The sequence below is a fragment of the Temnothorax nylanderi genome, unplaced genomic scaffold (assembly GCF_030848795.1).
Source record: "Temnothorax nylanderi isolate EJ_2023f unplaced genomic scaffold, tnyl_v1.0 TNYL_tig0032_pilon, whole genome shotgun sequence".
Taxonomy (NCBI): Eukaryota; Metazoa; Arthropoda; class Insecta; order Hymenoptera; family Formicidae; genus Temnothorax; species Temnothorax nylanderi.
This window is the reverse complement of record NW_027249094.1, coordinates 11,874-34,949: the sequence shown is the minus strand read 5'-3', so window position 1 is coordinate 34,949 and position 23,076 is coordinate 11,874. Positions and strand designations below refer to the sequence as shown.

General features: G+C 36.6%; 2 protein-coding genes across 3 annotated transcripts in view; one reads left to right on the top strand and one right to left on the bottom strand.

The window, feature by feature from the left end:
- LOC139770715 (LIM and SH3 domain protein F42H10.3-like) overlaps nucleotides 1-5,583 on the top strand; it is a 29,486-nt gene extending 23,903 nt beyond the window's left edge. Inside the window, exons 4-6 of one of the 2 annotated variants that reach the window (XM_071702828.1) lie at nucleotides 159-362; nucleotides 1,444-1,598; nucleotides 1,878-5,583. In XM_071702828.1, coding sequence (XP_071558929.1) covers nucleotides 159-362; nucleotides 1,444-1,598; nucleotides 1,878-2,057 — 539 coding nt within the window. In that variant the 3' untranslated portion in view covers nucleotides 2,058-5,583. The remainder of the gene's footprint in view (nucleotides 1-158; nucleotides 363-1,443; nucleotides 1,599-1,877) is intronic. The other variant, XM_071702829.1, reaches the window with a different exon arrangement.
- Nucleotides 5,584-9,081: 3,498 nt separating this feature from the next.
- LOC139770776 (uncharacterized) lies at nucleotides 9,082-22,230 on the bottom strand (the record flags this gene model as incomplete). Its single annotated transcript, XM_071702959.1, has 7 exons — nucleotides 9,082-12,122; nucleotides 12,838-12,907; nucleotides 13,686-13,748; nucleotides 14,395-14,470; nucleotides 14,894-14,964; nucleotides 19,776-19,893; nucleotides 22,040-22,230. Coding segments are annotated over 7 exons (672 nt in total), but the record flags the coding sequence as incomplete, so codon positions are not given.
- Between the last annotated feature and the right edge of the window lie 846 nt (nucleotides 22,231-23,076).

Below are 23,076 nucleotides of genomic sequence, written 5' to 3'. Positions count from 1 at the left end.
ATCGGACAAAATTCAGACGGACCCTTATCATTTTTGTTTCCATCTTTCATGATTCATTAGTCATCACGTCACTCGCCATACCGTTCGTGGTGGGCAGATCGCAGATCGCTTCTTGTTGAACGTATCGCTAGCCTTTCTTTCGTGCATTGTTGATATAGAGTACGTAGAGTACACAGACGGTACGATTGCACCTGCGTCGAGCATAAACGCCAATCCGCCGCCTGCAAGGACGGCGAATTCGCCGGTACAGAGGACACCAGGTAGGATCGCCGATTACGATCCCCTTAGCGAAGCGAGGCCGAGCCCCTATTCCGCAAGGCAAGCTGCCACCACTGTCATTTATACGAGCGACAAGGGACCAGGTGCGTTTATCTTCGCCTTCGCGGCTGCAATCGCTGCAGCAATCTTTCGCTGTGTAAAGAAGTTGCATGACAGAGTTATAGCAGAGAATAATTGCGTTAATTTTAATGTGATTCGTAGTAAGAAATCAATAACATTCTATAATATAATATTAATTTCTATAATTAATATTCTATAATATTAATATTATTATTTCGTGAATTATATAACGTAACGTATGCAGAACGAAGTAATGAGATAACAAAAGTCTTGGCTTGAGATAACAAACGAATGCGATTTGCATATTTAATATGTAACATTGTTACTTTTGATTACATTATTACTTTTGAATTCTAATGCGATTAATGTTACGATCGATACTTGGGATTTGTGTTATTTATGTCCACGGACGATTATACATTCGTAGCTGTACCGGAATTATGTATTCACGGCTGTGTCCCAATAATTAAGATTCGCGAAAGATCAACGAAGGAAGAATTTTAATGATATATTTTTTACCGCGAGATCGCGTTCTGCGACTATTTTACGATCGTGTGGGACGGAACCCGCGTCCACGCGTAATTGGTTTTAATAGATCGTGCTTTTTAATCGGATTATTCTTTTACGGAAGACAAACGCTTAGCTATTCCTATTGTATAACGCCAGACTTATATATATTACGATCGTGATGTCGCCCAAAGCTTTTATTGTCTCCTCAGACTTAAACGCTCGTATACTTGCATCATTACGCCTTTATCGTTGTCACGCGCGATTCATCACAAAGACAAATCGTCGAAGCAATTTGCACTGGAATTAATCGTTGCGACATTGCCGCGTGCACCTTGTTGGGAAAATAGAAAGTGTAATCGCGCCTTTGTTTAATGTTCCTCATTCTGCGGTTCCGTGTTCCCTCCTCGCTCAAACCCACGGAATTATTCATGTGGTAGATCGCAGGATCGCGTCAAATAACAATTGTTACTAACTGGAGGACAAGAGGATGGCTACGGAACGAATTAAGCATTTTTACCGTAGCGTATACAAATGTAGAAAATTATTTGTGTTATACGTCGCACATAAAATATTAAAAATACGACGCGTTTGCAGTGACGAATCCACCGACACGAAAAATCGGCTCGGTTGCTGACATCGACCCAGTGAACGAATATTACGGATCGTTAACGCCGGCCACAACGATAAACAATAATCAACATCAACCTCAGCATCAACATCAATCACCGCCACCGCCCTCCAACGTTGGAGTAAATATCTTTTTTATTGCCTATTGTCGCATTGTGTTGTCTTTTGTAACTTATTTGTTACGTGATATAAAACTTGTCTACTGACACATGAAAGGAATACATTTCATGGAAAGAATGTAGACTGTTACAAAATAAACTTTTAAATAAGCTTTTTAAACAATTGGGACTAAAATAGTATAAAATATTAGCAGAAAGTAGGTTTTTAAATGTATAAAATGCGAAATGAATATGCAGTTTTACGTATCTCTGTTTTCTATAACGATGTTTTTTTTTCCGCAGAGAGTGTACAGAGCGATGTATGACTACGAGGCGCAAGATCTCGACGAGGTGAGCTTCTGCGACGGTGATTTGATCGTCAATTGCACAGCCGTAGACGAGGGTTGGATGACTGGACTGGTGCAGCGTACGGGACGACACGGCATGCTACCCGCTAATTATGTCGAACCGGCGCAGATTTAAATATTTTTCAGGTCGAGCTTCCATTCGCTAACTGTTGGCCGCCACTTCGATTAGAGTGCTTAATTAGGGCGCTTTGGGAAGCCCCCCGAAGGGAGAGATAATGTTAAAAAAATTTACGTGATACAATACTCGAGATAACGCTTCTACTCGGCTCTTGTTACCCGAGATAATATGTTTGATCGAAACGGCAAACTGTCATCTTAGAAAATCAGATAATCAGATATCTCAACTATTAAAGTGTTTCACGAAAAATCTTGATATAAATTTGATTACTTTTCTATCTTGATATCAACTTGTCCATGATGTCTGTTTGGATAAAGTTGAGTATTTCAATATTCAATAATATTTTGCTATATTATTGATAAAAGAAACAGATTTGTGAGAATAAATACCAAAATCAGTTTTATAAATGTCCGAAGACGTACTTCTTGAGTATCCACAAGTTGAGTATAACTTGACTACTAGATGACAAAGTTTCGTATATTAGAATTCCATGATGGGACCAAACTTTACATAACTGCAATAAATTATGCCGATTGCAATTAAAATTCTAAACAACTGTGAAGCGACACAAGCCTTGACCAACAATTAAGAAGAATTAAGTATAAGATATATATTTTGCAATGCAGTTTTAAAGCGTCACTTTTATTTTTTTACTCTTAGCCACAGTTATATCATTCCTCCGTTTCGATATTTTATTTAGAATTTAAATTATACGATTAAAATATAAATATCAAGAAAGAACATTAATTTGGTTCAATTGACAGTTGACTTTACGGACCTTTTTTTGTTAATCATTATTTTTATTGACGAGAATTTTATGTTACTTGTTATTCGATATAAACTCTGACTAACACATCAATTAGATAGATTTTTATATTTCCGACCATTTTGCATTTATAAGTAGTACTATATTCTTGTTTTTTATAATAATATATTATATCTTCTTTTCTTTTACTTTTTCGGAAATACTTTTCACAAAATAATATTTTAGTTATAATATCCAAACTTTTTTCCTAACGAAACGTAGGACAAAATCTTCCCTTATATTCGAAAAGAAATAATGCAATGTGCCTTATACGTATAGACTGCTAATTAGTAGCGGTATGGATTTTTTATCATAATGTAAATTATACGAAAGTGTATCGGAATAGGATATTCAAAGAAATATCAACAAATTTTTACTTGCCGCATTAATGTAGTTTAATTTGATGTAAAAAAAAATAATTGATACAAATAATCCTCTACTCTCTACTTCTTCCCCTAAAGATAAAACAGATTGAAATAATGAGAAACATAATATTATTGACGCAAAAGATGCTGACACTTGCCTTCCTTTTTGATAAAATATGAAAATTATTGTTAGGTACCGTTACTGATTTTCAATTAATTAACGATCTAAATATAAATTAATTAACCCATATTTTATTATATAGTTCTTAAGTTTTATTTCGTATGGTCCACATATATGCTTCGCATTTCTCTCCAAAATTCCATTTACATTGTTGACGTAATTATATTATTTGGTTGACGATTCTGAGGGGTTACCGAACATGAGATTTTATTGAAAATCAATTGATATTTAGTTTATCTTAATGTCGAGCACTTTTTATGTAATTTTAAAAGCGCAATATTAACCGTATTGGCTAACATGACAACTAATTTTCTAAGATTTTTCTACTTTGGCGATAATCATGCCTATAAATTGATCCTTGATAAAATGTCGTGTTTACCGCCACTGGGTGTTTCTTAGTGCCTTGTTATTGCGTGTTTAAATTAATATCAAACTGGTTCCTCAGAAATGTATCTACATCCCATTTACCTGAATAGGCAGATTATATTGTAGAACGATGTCCGATGGAACTGTACAGATTAACGAACCATGTAAAAGTTATAAGTAATTCGTTATCTGCGAGTCACACGTGATGTCGTTCGACTTCATTTATAAACGAAGAGAATGATATTTTTGGAAAAATGTTACTCAGCACTCTTGTAATTATTAGCTCGCTGATAAGAGGATTTCATATTTTAACTGCAAGGTACAGAAATATATGTTAGCGTTGTGTTTAGACAAATATTATATTATCATAGCAAATCATAAATAATGAATATGTATGTTATGTAAATCTATGGTTCATTTTTTTTTTTTTTTAGTAATTGCACGCTCAATACTGCATCCCTTTTCTATCTTCTTTTATCGATGAAATTCCTTTCTTCATTATGAAAATTCCTAGTCTTCTGAAAAAACAAGTCGCAAAGATGCATGTACATCGTTTTTTATCACAGTATATATATAATTTATTTTCATTCGCACATACCTATTTAGTCATAAACTTGATATTCGCAAAGAAGGATCCTTTCGTTTATATATAAATGTGTTGTTTCATTAAGATAAACATTATGTTAAGAGAGATAAACATTATTGTTTCTTCACAGAGTTTAACGAATGACTGTTCTTATATTTATTTTTCTAATATACTATGTTTATATTTTTCTTTGGATATTAAAAGAGCATCTATCTTGACATGACCACGCGCTAAGTTTTAATATCACGACGATGGTAGAGTATTTAATACTATTTGAAGAGACATTGCAAATTCCACTGATGCCGTTGGCATTCAGCGTTATCGCAAAGCAATCAATACTCAGCCATGTAACAGATGATCGCGAATTGAATTAACTGTGAAACAACGTTATAGCCAAACAATTCTTAACGTGACGAGATTGCAAAATCGAGTAAAAACATTTTAGTATGCAGAGATATAAAATATGCATATTTATTGAAAGTAATATAAATACAATAAAATGATAATTATCACATAAGATGGTCAAGATTCGCTGCATCAAGTGCATGTTTGAAAGTCTCTGAGCTTGGTCCATCACAAGATTTATCGTCAATCCCGGTAACTTGCGTGATTGCGTGATCATGCGTGAAACCGCTGAATTAACATTGGAAAAGATTAAAGACTAAGATATACCATTTTTCAGCATTAAGGTATGTTGCCGAGAGAGCCGTGGATGTATCGAACTTGCTCGACCTCGCAATTCGATCATTTCAAGCGTACATTTGTCACATTTTGTAATATCGGTCTATCTTTATTAGATTTCATTTCTGTCATATGTCATAATCCAACCCAGATTGCTTTGCAAACCTTTCTAATACATCATAGAAGCAACTTTGTATTGTATGCTATAATGAACACTATATCTCGTTCCGTTAAAACGAGATATTTCAGCAAGTCAATCGGTAATTCATCAATATTTTTGACACAATACTGCACGATACAACATAGAAGCGTGGCTTGAAAATATGGATGATACATGGGTACTCCTTAATATGTAATGGAAAGAAACTTAAGCGTTAGCCTGACTAATTAGACCGCACTGTCTAATCGTACGGTGGAATGTGCAAATATAAAGAAGATTCATGGTTAATGATGAATGTTAGCGCTGCTTCTTGAACAAGATGGAAATGTTATAAGCAGGAAATGTTTGTCATTTATTCGTATTATAGATGTTAATTGTATCGGTGTTATTTATTACCTATATTTTTAGACTTGTGTTTTTACGACAGATGCAAATTGCTGTAATTACGTCGAAAGAGATTTGTACAGTTTATTTTTTAATTTCCTGCTTATATAAGTGTGCCCTTAACACACTTGTCGCAATGAATGTTGTATAGGATGCTATATTCAAGGCCATATGGACTTAAAATGAGCGTGGGCAAAATCTAACTTTCGAGCAAACGTTTTTTCGGCCCGTACTTTTGTTAATGAAACAGCGCGACTTTTGGTAATATCCAGCGTAAATTGTGCGGTTGAGCAAGATGAAAATAATGTATCTCGCAACGAGTTCCTTAACAACTAATGCCGTTACAGATATAAGAAGCTACGCGAATTTAGGGGCTAATACTGCGCGTACAGATCTCGACGGAAATAATGCAATTTATTGGACGTGAGGGATAAGATAAGACACCTTGGTGTGCAGGGATACCAGGCGCAGGTAACAGAACCGATGCTGCAATAAATCGCCGTCATTGAATGGGAAATTCGTGCCAGGTATTGGAAGAGTACGTATATATTTTTGCTTCCGAAAGAGTGTTTTTCGGACTCGCAATTTTTCTTTATACGATCTTACCGCCGTTCGAAAAAGGTTTCGTTCCCGAGGCAATTTCTATGTAAAACTTTACAAAAGACGCTGGACGAGCCTGCTCAAACGTAGATTTCGATCGAGCCGAAGGAATGTAGAACGCATGACGGTGCCTTCAGCGAAAAACTCTCTCGGCTTAACGGTTAAGCCACGCGCGGTTAACGCTAAATGTCAGCAATCTCATCCTCCTCGTCCTCGACTTTCCTCCAGCGAATACTGTGTAGAATGCTAATGTAATGCTCGGACGAGACGACGTGTGGCGAAGAGTCCGCGTGCTGGCAGTGTCGTTTTGTCATAGCGTGAACGAACCGTTTCTTTCTTTCTTTCTCTCGTTTTTTTTCTTTCCCCCGCAACACCCCCAGTCATACGCATTTTAGCCTGCCTGCTAATATCCGGCGAGGTCGGCGAACGTCTGATCCATCTCATCGGCGATCGCTTTGTATTTACAGCGCTCGTTTACCAGCACGTCTGCAACGAGAAGGGAGGGAAAACGTGGTATTAGTGGACGGTACGATGGTTAATCGGGTGTACATTTTAATATTTTTTTTAATTGGAAAGAGAAAGAAAGAACGCAAAGAGCACACAATCTTCGTGGTTGACGTTTTGAGATTGGACGATCATTACGTCCGTTAGGCGATTTAAAGAGTAGGATGAAGGAAAATTTATGCTTAGCTGGATAGGTCCTGTTACCTAAAACCTGAGAAATACCATTGGCTTTTCGATTCGGAAAATAAAATATAAGATTGAAGCCAATATATATACACATATACATATTTAGAAAAATATTTTCAGAAATAAATGTCTCGCAGTCCATTTTACCTTGTTAAGGAACAGGGTGTTTCAGGTATGAAAGAAAGCAAAACAGCACATCAGATTCTATATAGGTATTTTATTTATCCTATTTTCTGAAGTATTAGAAACAAAAGTGGTCTTGTACAGCTTTTCGACAATTTTAAATCGCGAGAGCTACTTATTGACGGAAAGATTATCAAGATATACTTTTAGAATTCAATAACATTTTATTAGTGACACGTACAGAAAGTCGGATGTGTACTGTACTTTTCTTTTTGCTCTACTTACCGCACGTTCAATTACCGAAGCAGCGTAATGCAATTAGAACTGCGCTAGAAATCGTTTTTTGATTGCAATTGTAATTTCGATCTAAGCGGCGTTTTCGAAATAAATAATTAAATAATCGCGGCTCAGTGGCTGCTCTATGCGCGAAAGATCTCCGGTAGTGGAGTCGTTGATAAATAGAAAAAAGTGGAGTATATTGAACGCGGAACGTATTTATAGTACATTGATTTTAGTTACGATGACGAAAGCAATACCGCACGTCGGACGGCCGTGACTCGACCGCGATCGAATTGCACGATGTCGATAATTCGATTAACGGCCCAATAATTCGACAGCGGACGCGGATATTCGGACAGCCGATTTAACCAACCAATTCGGTGAAGGTGAGGTCCAGGTCGTCGCAGATGTATTTGTACTTCTCCTTTTCGTGGACGAGCTCGTCTGCAAGAAAACGTAGCGTCGTTAGAACGCATTCGGCTACCGTATCCTCGTCGGTTGTACTTTGATACGTTTGATATGAATTAGGTGCATTGATAATTTGCGTGAACTTTGAGATAAGATAAAATTGAAAGATATCATGAACTTCGATCCTTCGTTAATTATCGCGTACATGGAATGTTTCATTTTAAGCGGTGTGAAAAGAAGGTGTATAGAAATATTTTTGCACGACCGTTTGGAAAGGATTCTTTTGGAAGGCGCTCGCGGTCGGGAAGCTGTGGTTTCAGCAACGAGCGGGTTAAAAAAGCGTAGGCGGGTAACTTACGGAAGATGTGTTAAGCGCAAGCTAGATTTGTAAGAAAGGCTTTCGGTATTTTTTTTTTGTGTCGAAGCGTTAGGAGAATGGTTAGTAGCCGCGTTACACGCCATAGAGCTCGAAGAACGCATTATCCAGGCCGTCCCCGACCTCCTTGAATTTCTCCTTTTCGGTCACCATCTCATCTGCAAGCATTCGCAACGTTATATAGATAGCCGTTAATTAGTTAGAGAGACTTCGTCTACTGCGTGGCGTGTAAGATGCTCGGGAAAAGAAGTGTCGAAGAGATGAAAAGTGTTTAATATTGTTAATACCGCGCTAGGCAGGTATTGTGGATCGGCCAAGCAGGATAGCGGTGAAAATAATTGAATTTAAATTAAATGCTCAATACGTTTAGATAAGTAACACGAATTTTAACCCGTGCGGCTAAAGATGATTCTTCGATTATTCCTATTATCGCCATGTTCGCTAAATTCCTTTTGTTAGATATAATTTGTACCTTATATCTATTCTCTTAACTCTATATTAATAATTATATTATTATGGTAATAATTTATATCTATGCTATTTTTAACTTTACGGTAATAACTTTTTTCATGTATTCGTCTAAGTGTGTTTTGACAATTAGACATGTTACTCATGAAAATAATTCTTTTTTATGATGAAATATCATTAATATAATTTTGTATCAGTATGATTGCGCAAATAAATCAAATTGAAAAATCTTTATATCTATAAAATAATTATTTCATGATAAATAAGAGACAATCGTGAAGTTTCGATATTGTAAATGGGGAGATTTGTCATGCATTAAATAGCAAAATCGGATTAAGCAGATTTACTCACCGTAAATATAAGGTATACGTACCACACTTTCTTCCTTCATCATGCATTTTGTTATGATACTGTCTAACAACAAGGCGATCACAGTGTTATCGCGTTGAACAGTAGTTAAACGTCGTTATGTTAACGGTGAAGGATTAATGTTAGCGCAGGTAAAAAAAAAAAAGAAAAGAATAACGACACAAACGAAAACAAACACACTCTTTTTTCAAAATTAAAATATATATTATAAACAGTTTTATAATAATAGCAATATATAATAATCAATTATTATTACAATGATATTAGTGTTATTATCGTTCCATTCATTTTATTAATATTAAGTAAATTAATAAACTAAAACTCTCTCTTAAACTCAAGTATCTGCGTTTTCCGTAATTTTTAGTATTATTCAGAAAGAAAAGAATTGTAGCTAACAAAAATCAACGATAGGACATGTAGGTAAGTCTCGTGGTTGTGCTTTTCGCGATTACTTTCCTGATTTTTAAATAACGCTTGCTCGTGGCGGCGTTAAATTAGAGAACAAACGGTCGCGATATTTCCGGGTGGCCTTTCGATAACGTATGTGCTACTGCATTTTGAATCGGTTCATCGTCATCTTCGCATGCATAAAGATATAACGTTTATGAGATACACAATTCAAAATAGTCCGAATTTCCGACACTATTTGACCAACAACGTGGATATTGATATCATACGTGATCATATTTAAAAGTCACGTAATAATTAATACGCTTACTATGTTGACACTACAATTGTATCAACCAAATATCGATTTGTACAATACAAATCAACGCGACGTTGACAAACTATAAAAAGCTAATTATTAAAATTAAAGCCTTTATATGAAAGGCAAAACGTTTATATTTTTTCGTCGTCAGGAGTCGTCAACCCTGAAATATATTCGATCTATTTTATTAGGTTCATCGTTAGCTTTATGATTGCTCAAATGATCATGAGAGCGATGATAATATACATGCATTTATATATCGGAACGGGAAGAGGACGATGCACATTCCTACATCAAAAGGCCATCCAAGAATATGTTGCAGGAAAAGTGCTACAAGAATAACCGTGACGGATTACGACATCGAGGTCGGGGCAGTACACGCGACATAAATTACGCTTTTTTTTTTTCAATAGAAAGAAAAAAAGATTGGAAGAGAAAATTTCTCCACGGAATTAGCCGATGCTCGATGACGAGCGTGAAATAGCAGTAACATTAACGACAACTGTATCAATTAATAGTAATAGTAATAATAATTCGTGGCGAACTATGCGCCGCGAAGTGGAATATCGGATATGCGTTATTTCGACGATCGATCATTATATTTCCGGATCTCTCATTCGCTGTTACGTTTCGAAACACGAAGCACGTTCCCTGCATCGAGGTTTGACGTTGGCCGTGGTTAGTATTTATATTGTAAATATATACAGGCACGATCGGTAAAAAATATCAGAATGACTCAGCTAGCACGGGAAGCTGTGTTGCGGCATGGACAAATTAGCCAGTTGCTTCCCTGTTTGCATCTTAAGTATTATGATCAATTTTTCGTAGGCTCGAAGTTAAACCACTCTGTAAACGTGATACACGCATATGTCTTGCATAGGCCAGATAATTCTCGATTATTTCGTACTACGAGGAAAAAAAAGGGCTTTGAATTCTGGCAATACTACGTTGGTGATATAATCGTAATTGTTTGATTGAATATTGCACAACGAAGACAAAGACGTACTACGAAAATATATAATTTTTAGAAAAATTGCTGGGAGGGCTTGGCAGTGGAATCCTCTTAAATGCACGATTATTGCATCATTATCGTCTTTGCTTTCATCGGCGGCAATGAGAAGATAACGCGACGCAATAGTCTCGCTGACAGACGAAAGAAACTGACGAATCTCTTCTCGCGCGAGCTGAGCCGCGTGGAATGCGGAATGTAAAATGATGCGAAAAGTAAATGAACACTCTGTGTCCCTCCATTATATACAGTCCTGCTACGCGTATTGTACCGAGAGAAGCACGCGCAAATTCGATGAAATGCTCGACTGAGCGAATCAATTAAAGGATAAAAAAATTTTCATAAGTCACTTCTAAAAGATTACTCAATAATCGTTTATCTTTAATGGGGAGAAGGAACCTGACTTCAGGTATCAGACGAGTCGAGCGTAGTTTACTATATAATTATATATTAAATACAATATTATAATTATATAATAGATCATATTTGAACGTCTTTGGCGCATAAAATTGATACGCTCGAGAAAATTGGTTTCAAATTTCCCATCGAACTTCTTCTCTCGGTACAAACAATCCGATCCGTCTCGTCTCCGTTTCTTTCATTTATTTTTGTCTCTAATCCCTACTCACGTATTCCTCCCACGGCCAGTAATTGTTTTTGTATAACGAATTTAAATCGCAGCGAGCTCGAAGACGCCTCAAACCCGTCGCAACCATGCCTCAATTTTTCTCAAATTAAAATTTAAAGGCAGACTAAGCTAAAATCTAAAGCTAAAAAAATCAGATTTCGATTACAAGTAACTTCATATTATGTACGGAACTATTCTGCCGTCTGTCCTTGTCGCGTATTACTTATTCTTCCTCCTTTTTCTATCTTTTACATCCTTCCTCTCTTCCTCTCTTTCTCTCTCTCTCTCTCTCTCTCTCTCTCTCGCTCTCTCTCTCGCTCTCTCTGTCGTACCGATCCTTTCGTTCTGTATCTTCCTTACTCTTCCTCGCACGCATACATACACATTTTCTACACTTCCTCTCATCTTACATCAGTCTCTGTCTTGCGTCACGTGCATACAAATAGACACGCGATACGCACGACACACGTATACACACACACATACACAAGCTTGAGCACATACAAACACGCATAACACGTACACGCGGATGGACGTAATGGAGGGTATAAGGCTAGCCTAAAGACTGCATTTTTATTCGTTAATGTAAGGTGTGCACCACGAAGCGCTCGCACCGTAACGGCGTATTTGTTTCTCTCATTCACTTCTCGTTGCCGCCGTTCTGCTATTTGCTTGCGTTTGTTTTTCTTTTGTTCTTTTTTCCCCTATATCTATCTCCCTTTCGGATGTTCTCTCGCTCTCTACAAACGTCCTCGCGTTTATGCGTTTCCGTTCCACCGCGAAAAACACGATTTACATGTTCTGGATGTCATGCAGGGTGGCCTCCATCTCCTCCTGTAGCAATTTGTTTTTCTCTCTCTCGGCCGCGAGGTCGTCTGCAAAGATCACTGGTTAAAGGGAAGTAACACACGGCAAGCCACACGCGTAACACACTGCGTTTCGGCGGTTAGATGGGTAAATGCGCAAATAAAATACGGCGCACACACACACATATATATATATATCCACACAGGGTGAAAAAATGGGGTTTGCTTTACGATTGTCGAATCATTATGTTCCTATATATTGTATAATAATTAGGAATGTTCCTATATATTATAATTAGGAAAATTGACTAGAATAAATTCAAAATTTGATTTAACCACTTCAACTTAAGCTTTCTGGTTAGAAACATTCTTAGTAATTTCTCTAATCTCTCAAAAAAGATTAAATTTATAAGCAGTGATTATCGTAATAATTACTTTCTTCGGTATTGCTTTATTTATAACATCTGGTATCAGGAGTTCAAACCGTTTAAAGTATGCACGGCGTCGATTCTTTATAGGAACCTAGGTGCTTAAGTAGAAATGATTTCTAATCGTTCTCAATATCTCTACAGAAACTTTTCCTTGAATTCTTTCTCTCTTTCCGCTTGATAAGAAATTCAATTTATATTGTAAAATAATTGTTTATCTGAGATAAAATATCTATACTAACACATGTCGACGCATTTATTTAAAAAATTTAGTTGAATTCAGATAAATCGTGTTATTGAAAAGAATGATAATAATATATCAACGTGTACGTATTCTATTTTTGCCGTATACGCACCTTCGAGCCTGTCAACTTCCTTCTGGAGTTTCTGCACGGATCTCTCCGCGAACTCGGCGCGTGCTTCAGCCTGCGCAAACGCAATACTTTGTCAGTCAGAAAATTATACTTTAAGTGAAATTATCTATCGATTTCAAAAAAAAAAAAGAAAAACAGCAAGAAGTTGTCCGTTTTAATTATCTTATCTCATGGGATCGTTTTAATAATCGCATGAAACAGAGATATAATCAGCAAGATTATGGTCGTTCTGCTTTTTTTTGAAATCGTTGAGATAATTAATTATAACTATCAATGCTTCACGCCATGCAAGTAAAACAATTTCCACGTCACACATGACTGCAACTACGCTATGTATCTGAATGTAGGCCTTGAAAGGTTTAGTTGCAACACTATATTGCACGATTAATATGCTTTTATCGAGAACAATGCTTCACTCTCTCTTTTTCGGACAACACGCTCAATGAAAAAGAGAAACTTACGATAAGTACTTTGACACATTTGCATTTGTTGTACCTCGTGATGCGATCTATGAAACTTTATATTTCTAGGTATTTATACACAGGCCTCGAAAATTTCTTTTGTAAAATAGGCGTTCTTTTTGTAAAATAGTTTTATACCTCACGTACAAATACAAAAATTAAATTAATTTCTTTTGTAATTATTTATCATATTTAAGTATCGTTTTATTTTCGAACATTATTCGAAACATTAATTTTATATTTTTCTACATTTTAATAGTATAGATAATAATATAGATAATAATATAATCGAAATAAAAGTGGAAATTTCTGATACATATTTCAAAGTGTCTTAATCCGTGGTAATTTTAATCCTCCGCTTTTACTTACCTCTTTTAATTGACTATCGAGAATCTTCACCTGGCCCTCGAACGTCTCCTCTCGTTGCGTCGCCTGTGTTTAATCAAGCACAACAAAAAGACAAAACGAGCTTTCGTTAGTTCACCGCAACGCAGAAAACACTGTTTAGTTACTTCTAAAATAATAGGGTCAGATGCAAAACGACAGGGGCACGCGAGTTAATATTTTAGTGGCAAGACCTACGACGCGAGGATGGATCACACGTTAGAAAATGCAAAGCAAGACACTCCCAAAGGATGTGTACCTCCTTTAGACGGGTAGTAAGGGTCTTAATTTGGTTCTTGTATTCCTCCTCGCGCTGGTTGGCCTACGTACAATTACGTAAATATTATTTCTTATACGATGATTTAACGATAATAATTTTCTCCGAAACATACCGGCTATAAAATACCTTAGAACGTTTAAGAGAAGGTACTCGTTTCAAAATTAATGCTCGATCCAATTATTAGCATATACTTTCATCGACATAATTTATGATTTACAATTAAATTGGGTATTATAGAAAAAACGGTATAATGCACTTTCTATTCATAATATTTTCCGGCATTTTAGACACGAGTTAATTGGTGATTAAGAAAATCTTTATAATATAAAATGAGAATTGGGGAGGCGATATAATCCACGGAATCATGTTTCGTTCTGATTGCGCTGTACATGGGGCGTAAAATAAATCATTTACCTTTTCCTCGGAGACCTCGAGGGACTTCAAGTTATTGCCGACGACACGCAATTCTTCTTCAAGCTCGACAATCTTGCTGTAAAATTAATTAGCCATTTAATATTGAAGTTTATGAATTGTAAAGGGAAAAATATTAAAAATTGCAGACAAACGTTTTCAATATTTTTGTATACAACATTTTATATTTTTTAGGAATGTAATTAAGTAATACTAGAAGTTATTTGAGAATGATGTATGAGGTGAAGTTCATAAAGAAAAAAATTTATCTTAGTATAAAAAACATTATATTTTTATCGTAATATTGAGTCTTTGTACCAATAAGACATTTTTTAATGTACAGTATATAAAAATTGTTCTGCCTATACATTTTAATTTATTGCACCGTTTGTCAGTAATTTAAACTTCTGAACGATATAACGAGCGAACGACAAAGGAGTTGCATAGTGCTGCACATGAAGGAAAAGGGACATGGCGAACACATGCGTGTGATTGCACTTACGATTCGGAAAGCTCGGCCTTCTCTTCGGCACGCTCGAGATCCTGCTCCATCATGACTAGTTTCCTGGCGACCTGTGATCAACAGCCACACGTGTCATGCGCAAAAGCAAAGGTAATGGAAGTGGTCATGAAATAGTAATATAAAAAAATAAAAAAATATATTAGGTGTTGGCATGCAGAGACGCATAAAAATCCGATGTTTCCTGGCTTCTAGGGCTCCATCCGCCTGCTACAAGATTAGTGCGAGTGCACTGTGCCACAACGTTAATTAAAATTACGCATGGGATCGCATCTACGTCTATAGGTAGCTATTTAATGCGAATGTTTTGTAGATCAATCAATTAAATAAAATTAGATAAATAATTTCGGATGTATTTGAAAAAATTAATAAGCTCAACTGCAGTTTGATATGATTCAACATAATTTTTGCTTATGTAGACGTAGATGGTGTCGTGAAAAAGCCATTATTACTATTGAGGTATTATTCAGTAGACTTCTATGAGACAATACTACTTAACGATTAGATTGACGTTTCGTAATTCTGGCTCTCCACGACAGAAAAGGTCTTACAACTGATACACTTAACAACAGCTTTTAATGGTAAAATGCGAGCACGAAAAGTATCGTTATCGTGCAAAATGGGCACGGGTGTGGTTAAGGGGTATCTTCGCCTTCTTCGTCGTCGTCGACGAACGTGTTACGAGCTAACGGTGCTGTCAAAAGTTACGGCAGCGAGCCGAAGCGCGGCACGACGATGCATGAGATGGAAAGAAAGGGGGGGGCGGCTGGGTGAGACGAGAGGGGAGAAATACCACGGGATCGTTCGCACTTCGGGCAAAAGGTGCCGGACCAAAGATGCCTATATAAAAATGATGCTTACGACTCTCCAGCCTCGGCACGCTCCTCGGCGCGTTCTAGATCGGCCTCAACCATGGCCAATTTACGGGCAACCTGTATAAACGACACACACGTACGGTTTCTAACATGTGTTGCTTTCTACCACCTCCTCCTCCTCCTCCTCTTTCTCCTCGGCGACCACACCGCCTCTGAAAACTCCGGAGGCGGCGGGATGGCGAGACACCGGCGTCTCGTCGTCGTCATCGCCGTCGTAGCCGTGATTGGAAGAGTTACGGTCTTAGGGAGATTTTCTCTCCTTACGCTCAAAGCCTGCTGACGAGCTCGTGCGGTGGCCTTTGCGTTTAACCCACACATATGCAAAGTTATGCCTCTCGCGAGAAAAAAAGGGAGCTACGCATTTTTGGCGACAAACGTGATCTTTAATATAGAGCGAGATAATTTTTTGTATTAATGGTTCTCACAGAATTCATGTACGCTCATTTTTCATGTTTATACACGGAGAGAATTTTTTGTTATATTTTACCCTTAAATTCACTACAAACTTGGGACAACTTGGCAACCAAGGAATTTTTAAAATATACAAAAGACATTTTACAAACAACGTGATAAAAATTACCATGCAGATTGGTAAATATTGAAAAATTATTGAAATTTCCTAGATATATTTTAGTAAAATTAATCAAATATATTTTATATTTTAATGAAATAGATATTAATATTTCTTATTATGGTGGATATTAATCAGAATAGTTCACATAAAATTCTTGGTGGTACATGTTGTCCCACAACTACCATGATTTCAGGGTAAATTTTAAGAGAAAATTCTCTCCGTGTACGTATCTCCGAATTCGCGTTCAAATTAAAAACATGTCGTTAACGACAGGCTAAACTGTTGCGTTAACGCCAATTTTCTCCGAGCAATCTGCCTGAACGCTTCGCAAATGGGTAGCTTCTTCCAATCGGCCGCGCCGTCGAAAAAACAAACAGATCAGAGATACAGCACGCAAGTCGCGTCACGCAAATTGCAGCTCAATCCTGACGGACGAGTCCTGATGGACTCGTAAGCGCATGTAAGACAGCAATGTATGGTCACGTCAGGGAAAAAGATCGTCGTAGAGTTAAAACACCTTTAACACCTTTTTTTCATTTGGATGCGTGCATTAGCCGTGACTAGATGTGTCTGTAACTCTGTCCTACGACGATCTTTCACTCATGCAGCACAACTTTCGCACAATCGTGGCGCGATCGATCGTAAAATGGCTTTTCCATAGAAGTTTAATTGAGAGATTCGCGATTCGTGCGGGTCCGATTACTAGTTTCCGCGTTCTCTTCACTTCGCTCATATCTCTTGACTTCGGAAATTTTCTATTACAGTTAGCACGAATGATCTTTACGCACGAGACGCAGAATCGTTCGATGTATCTATACTTGAGATTCGTATCAATTTGACCTCACACAGTCAGCATAATTCCGCGAGCAACTCACGTAATACTCGATGAAAACTGACACCCGTGATTCCGAGGCGATAAAAACAAAGATTTTATTCAGCTCGTTGAGAAAATGCAAATCAGCGATGATCGCGTCGATTTTATAATCATAATGCGTTCGATATGGTATAAGGAAAATATGACGCATAATTTATGCCAGTAGACTTAATCAATTTCGTGACGACCCGACCATTTTACGATGCAGTTGCGACACGATTTTGCGAATAAACGACAGATTGTAAATTGTAAGTCGTCATATGTATATGCAAAAAAAAGTTTAACGGAGACATCGGCACACTCAGTTGCTGTTAGAACTTGTCGTCACCTCTGTAGGTTTCTGTAACGGTTAGGCAGTTAGATCGTTAATTAGGAGGTCAAAACAGACGACTGCGTGGAAGCAACTATCTACTGAAATAAATTGGACGATTTGATTAAAATCAACTCTCGCACACCGCGATTAATTTTTGCGTATACTGTTAATTAACGACGATTTAACAGATCGCATGGAACGTCATCGGGTGGAAAACATTAATTGATTGAAGTTACGGTGAGCTCAGAAGTTTCAATAAAAAAGTTATGAATTCTCCGATGATAATCATAAATTTGCAAGAATTTTTCGTAATTAAAAAATGATAAAGTGTTATTGAAGATAAACAAAAAATTTTCATTTTTCCAAAATTAATTAAAAATAATTAATATTGCAAAACATACAGAGAAACGTGACGCATTCTGTCACAGAGAGATTAGATATTTATATCGATTAAAAAGATTTCGAACGATATCTTATCCCGGCGAAATGATAAAAACTGTAATCTCCGAGTGGACAAATAGCAAAGTGTGTATCACCGTAATTTCAACATTATCGCGGCCAACACCTACCATTGCAACTCTCGTTATTCTGCTGCATCACATTCCGAATTCCAGCAAAGCGAAAACGTGCTCGTCTTAGCGAAGAGACAAGCTCGATAAATAAAAGCAGCACCATGTCGTTGACGCGCGGAGAGCCGCGATAAAGTTGCACGGCGGCCTCACGCGGCGTTATCACAACACAATTGAGGACTCTTGTTAAATTTAACGAGGCCGGTCTCGCGAGTAACGAGCGACAGACCGAGCACGCGGGCCCAAACCACCACGGTACCCTGAAGAGATCGAATTATCGTAAATAAACGCGCGCGCGTATAAAACTTCTGCGAACTTGGTCGCGCGCGGCCGATCTCTAATCTACAAGTATCTAATAACAGGAATATATATGTAGCAATAACAAGATTAAACTCTAGTTACGAAACTGGCACTTGAGACATTTTTGTTGTAGCTTTTGTCGTAACCGAAATGAAAAACACTTGGAAATCACAGATACCCGATTTGAGTCGCGCTCGTGAAACACGTGAATGAACACTCTCGTACGTATGTATCACCACTCTCTCTCTCTCTCTCTCTCTTCCTTCGTTTCTTCCCGCGTGACTTCTATTGCTTTTTAAAATTTTCTCTATTCTAACAGCAAGATGAAAAACAACGATCTTTGAAACACTGCACTTGTCGCAAACACGCAAAACTTTTCTAAAAGGAAGAAAACTTTTTCACTTTCATTCGCAGCCCAGATCGCGATCACAGATTCGACATTCACGATTTACCCTTGCTAAGATTTCACTGCGCGAGAGATCCTCGCTCTCTCGACTTTCTTACGGATCGGAAACTTTTGCTTCACGACGCGGACAACGCGGAAAGATCGCCTCGTTCTTCTAACGCGGTCGAAACCTCGGCGAGCCAACCAACGCGATTTTGACGAACGGGATGTGCCTCGTGCGAGACACGTATCTTTACTCGCAACGGAGACGCGTATACGTATATCGAACCACGGTGTTTTCGAGCACACAAAGAGAAGACAGAGAGTTACGGGGTTAGGCACTATTTTGACTATCGACTAGGAACCATCAACGTCATGATTATCATCGTCACTGCATCCAACACGCTTGACAGTGGTAGTCGCGGGCGCGCGAACCTCATCGTATTTCTTGTCGGCTTCTTCGGCGAGGAACCTGGCCTCCTTCAGCTGATTCTCGAGGGCGTCCATGCGCTCTTCGTCCGCCAAGCTGCGGTTCTCGAGAATCTTGCGGGCGCTTTAAGGTGGACACATGTCGAACGAAAGAGTTTACGGTTAAAATAGTCGATTAGACAAACGGATTAAGTTAAGAAATAGGTTTCGGATGATCGTCGAGGAACGCCTCTGCTCAGCTCAGCTCACAATGATGTGTCTACCTGTAAAATTTATCTGGGGAGATAATCCCGGAGGAGAACTACCGACCGACCTGGACGATCTTTTCTACAATACTTTTATACAGGATTATTAATGTACCGAAAGTGACATTTCGTCTCAAGCTAATTCGCTATTTCTTCCGTGCAAATGTTCCAACGGATAAATATTTTTGCATTTATGAATACAAACGTCCTAAAAGACGGCTGGTAGTTCGTCTCCAACCAAGAGAAATAGAGGGTCCTTTCAGCCCTTATTTCTTCGCTCTTTGTTCGCTGATGACCCACCTCCTCGTATTTTTTATCCGCCTCTTCTGCGATCAGTTTAGCCTGTGCTAGCTGCTGCTCCAACAAGGCTACTCGGTCGTCCTCCATGTTAGTGCGGTTTTCGAGGGTCTTGCGTATCCTAACGATCGATCGTTCGTCGATTTTTAGAAACGAGTTAATCGTCGTTGAAAGAATGATCATCGTTGCGTACGAAATGACTAATTTCTCGACAATCGATTTAAACTTTTTTTTTTTTTTTTTTTTTTTTTAAGTATAATGAAAAATACAATGTAGATATTATAAAAGCGATAAAATCCAATTTTTAATTTTTTCCAATGCGAATTTATTTTATCAGGTTTGTATATCAATTAATTTTTTTCTGTTTATATAGAGATAATGTCTTTTAATTTCTTCCTTGCGACATAATTATGATATTTTGCCGCGTGAAAAATCAAGAAACTAGAGAAGTATGTATTTGACAATTTTTCTCTCGTACACGAGAAATACATCGTAGTAAAGTAAGACGTGCGAAGCTTGTACACGTCATTCGTTATCAACGACGATAAGCAAGCCCAACGTTATTTTAAGCATTTACGTATCGCCGTAAAGAAATCATAATCGGCAATTAGACTTTGAAAATTACAGATGCACTTAATGACCGTCCTTTATATTCAATACTTTATATTACGCTATTATATATTTATATATTATAAAAATCAGATAGATCAGACCAAGAAAAATATGGCGTTTCACATTCTTTCAACATTCGTAAATTTGTCATAAATTTGTTATCTTTCAAATAATACGTAATCAGCAAAAGAGAATGGATATTCAGAAAACTATTTTCAATTGTAAAGAATCAGAAAGCGTTTGTGTACTAAAAAATAAGTCGTCGCGGCGGACGCGACATGCAGCCAAAAAAAGTAGGTCAGGATGTGGTGTTCAAAGATCCGCAAGATCTCATTTCGATTCTATTTGAAAGATATCTCCGAGTACAAAAAAGAAGAAATATTGCGAATGATTTCTTTGTTTATATATTTTTTAAATTATGTAGTAGTTGACTAGAATTGTTTACGATATCTTTATTTTGCAATAATTAGGCACCTTGTGCATATATATATATATATATATCTATAATAGAAAACGAATTTAATATAATTACGCGAATTTGTTCACTTATCTACTATTAATTTCATATGTGTAACTGGAATATTAAAGAGCTACTGCGCTCGGGTCTATATTTGGTACGATATTAGTCATACAAAATTACAATGCATCGAACCGCGTTCTATAATTAAGTTGCGGAAAAAGGATTCAAAAGATATTCAGTCTCTTTCTCAGATTAATTCTTTCAATGTAAGGCGATACAAGGTCGATACGGAATTATAAAAAAAATAATTTTTGTTTTAAATAAAAAATATTAAAACTGTTCAGAATAAAATAATTTATAGATATTTTATTAATATTATTTACTACGTTATACCATACATGTGCAGGTAAATTTATACACATGATGGATTTATAGCAGAAGTGGCATAAGTTATGCAAAATAATTTTTGAAATATCTGTTATACATTCAGACGTTTAATTTTTTTATATTTATAGTATCAAAAAATATCTGGCTATAAAAAATTTTCATGTTTTATGAGATATAACTGAAAGAATATTACCTAATAAGGAGAAGGATTGAACTAATTTTGATTTTATAAAATAACAAGATAAAATGTATACAATAAAAGATATTGATTTATACCACTTTTGCATTTCACTTATACTTAATTCCCGATAATTTAAAATTATTCATGTATAATAGATATAAAAATGATCAAGAGTAAAATATTATAAATCTTGTCTCTTCCATAAATATAGTTAATGATAGTTAACGATTATCTACATTAAATACTAACATCGATCCTTACTAGCGGCTTGGCAACAAGCATGTTAGGAAATCCTATTAATGTTTAATATCTGACTATATAATACATATCAATTACCTACTCTTAATCATTCTCATAAAGATAAAAAAGAAATTATGTAACAATGAGCAGTTATTTTTCATTAATATAAAACACTTATGTATTCTCATTACCATAAAAATTGTCAATTATAAAATAGAAATATATTTATGTATTAATATCTCTAGTAAATATAAAATAAAAAAAAAAATATATATATATCTTTCGTATTTTTATTTTGATAACTGCTCGTTGCAAATAATATACAAGACGATCATAAATAAAAAATTTTGCAATAATTCTGTTGCGGACATAGTAATGGACACTTACCGTTCGCTCTCATCGGCAGCTTGCGATGCCTCCGCCAATTTGGCAGTGGCAGTGGCAAGGCGCTCCTCGGATCTCTCGAGGTCCTCCTCCAGGAGTTGAATACGACGATTCAAGGCGGCGACTTCGGACTCAGCCTGTAACACAAAAAAAATCCATTCCAAATAAAATAAAAACTGAAAAATCGGCAATTTTTAATCTTACATGGTCTCTTAGTAAAACCATATTGGTAATAAATAACGTGAGAGAGTGAAGAAATTACCGCAAGATACACATTGCGTAGAGAATAGTCAAATAAGAGTAGAAGCAGATAATTAAATTTAAAAAAAGAAAAAATCGAGATCTAAATGTACATATATTTAAAAAACTTAATTAAATTAGAATTAAAAAGCTTGAAAAAACACGCACTATAATAGTCAATAATTCAACAATATACTAAACGCTGTTATTTATATAATTTAGTCACCCCTGAATTATTAAATAAATAATATAATCTTTTATTATATGTGTAAAAAAATAGTAGCTTGCTAAGACAATGAGACGGTTTAACGAAATTATGCGAAGTAATAGTAAGATCAAATAGCTGATCGACTGTTACTGTCTAAAGTCTAAAGCCTATCGGCACGATATTGTAATCAGGCGCATATCGATACTGGATTAGGGACGATCTAAATCCAATCTAATGCCATAACGTGATCAGAGCTTGTCACAACAAAACACTCGGCTGGAGATCGTAAGGGTCTCTGCGTGCATACCAATGACCCCGAGGCGGTCTCGCATGTTGCATTAAGAGTTGGACCGAACGGATCATCACCGTCATCGATTTCGACCAAACTTTTGACGCGTAAATACACGTTGCTTCATCGTTCAGCGAGTGCTATGTCGGGATATCGTCCACGATAAACACTTCTAAATTTCAGATTAGCGATACGAGTAGCATGGATTGGCTTTCAATATAATCGATAACGTTCGTAAAGCATTGTGGAAATATTTCAGGCAATAAGTAAATCAATTACGAATTTTTACAGAATGTTTACGAG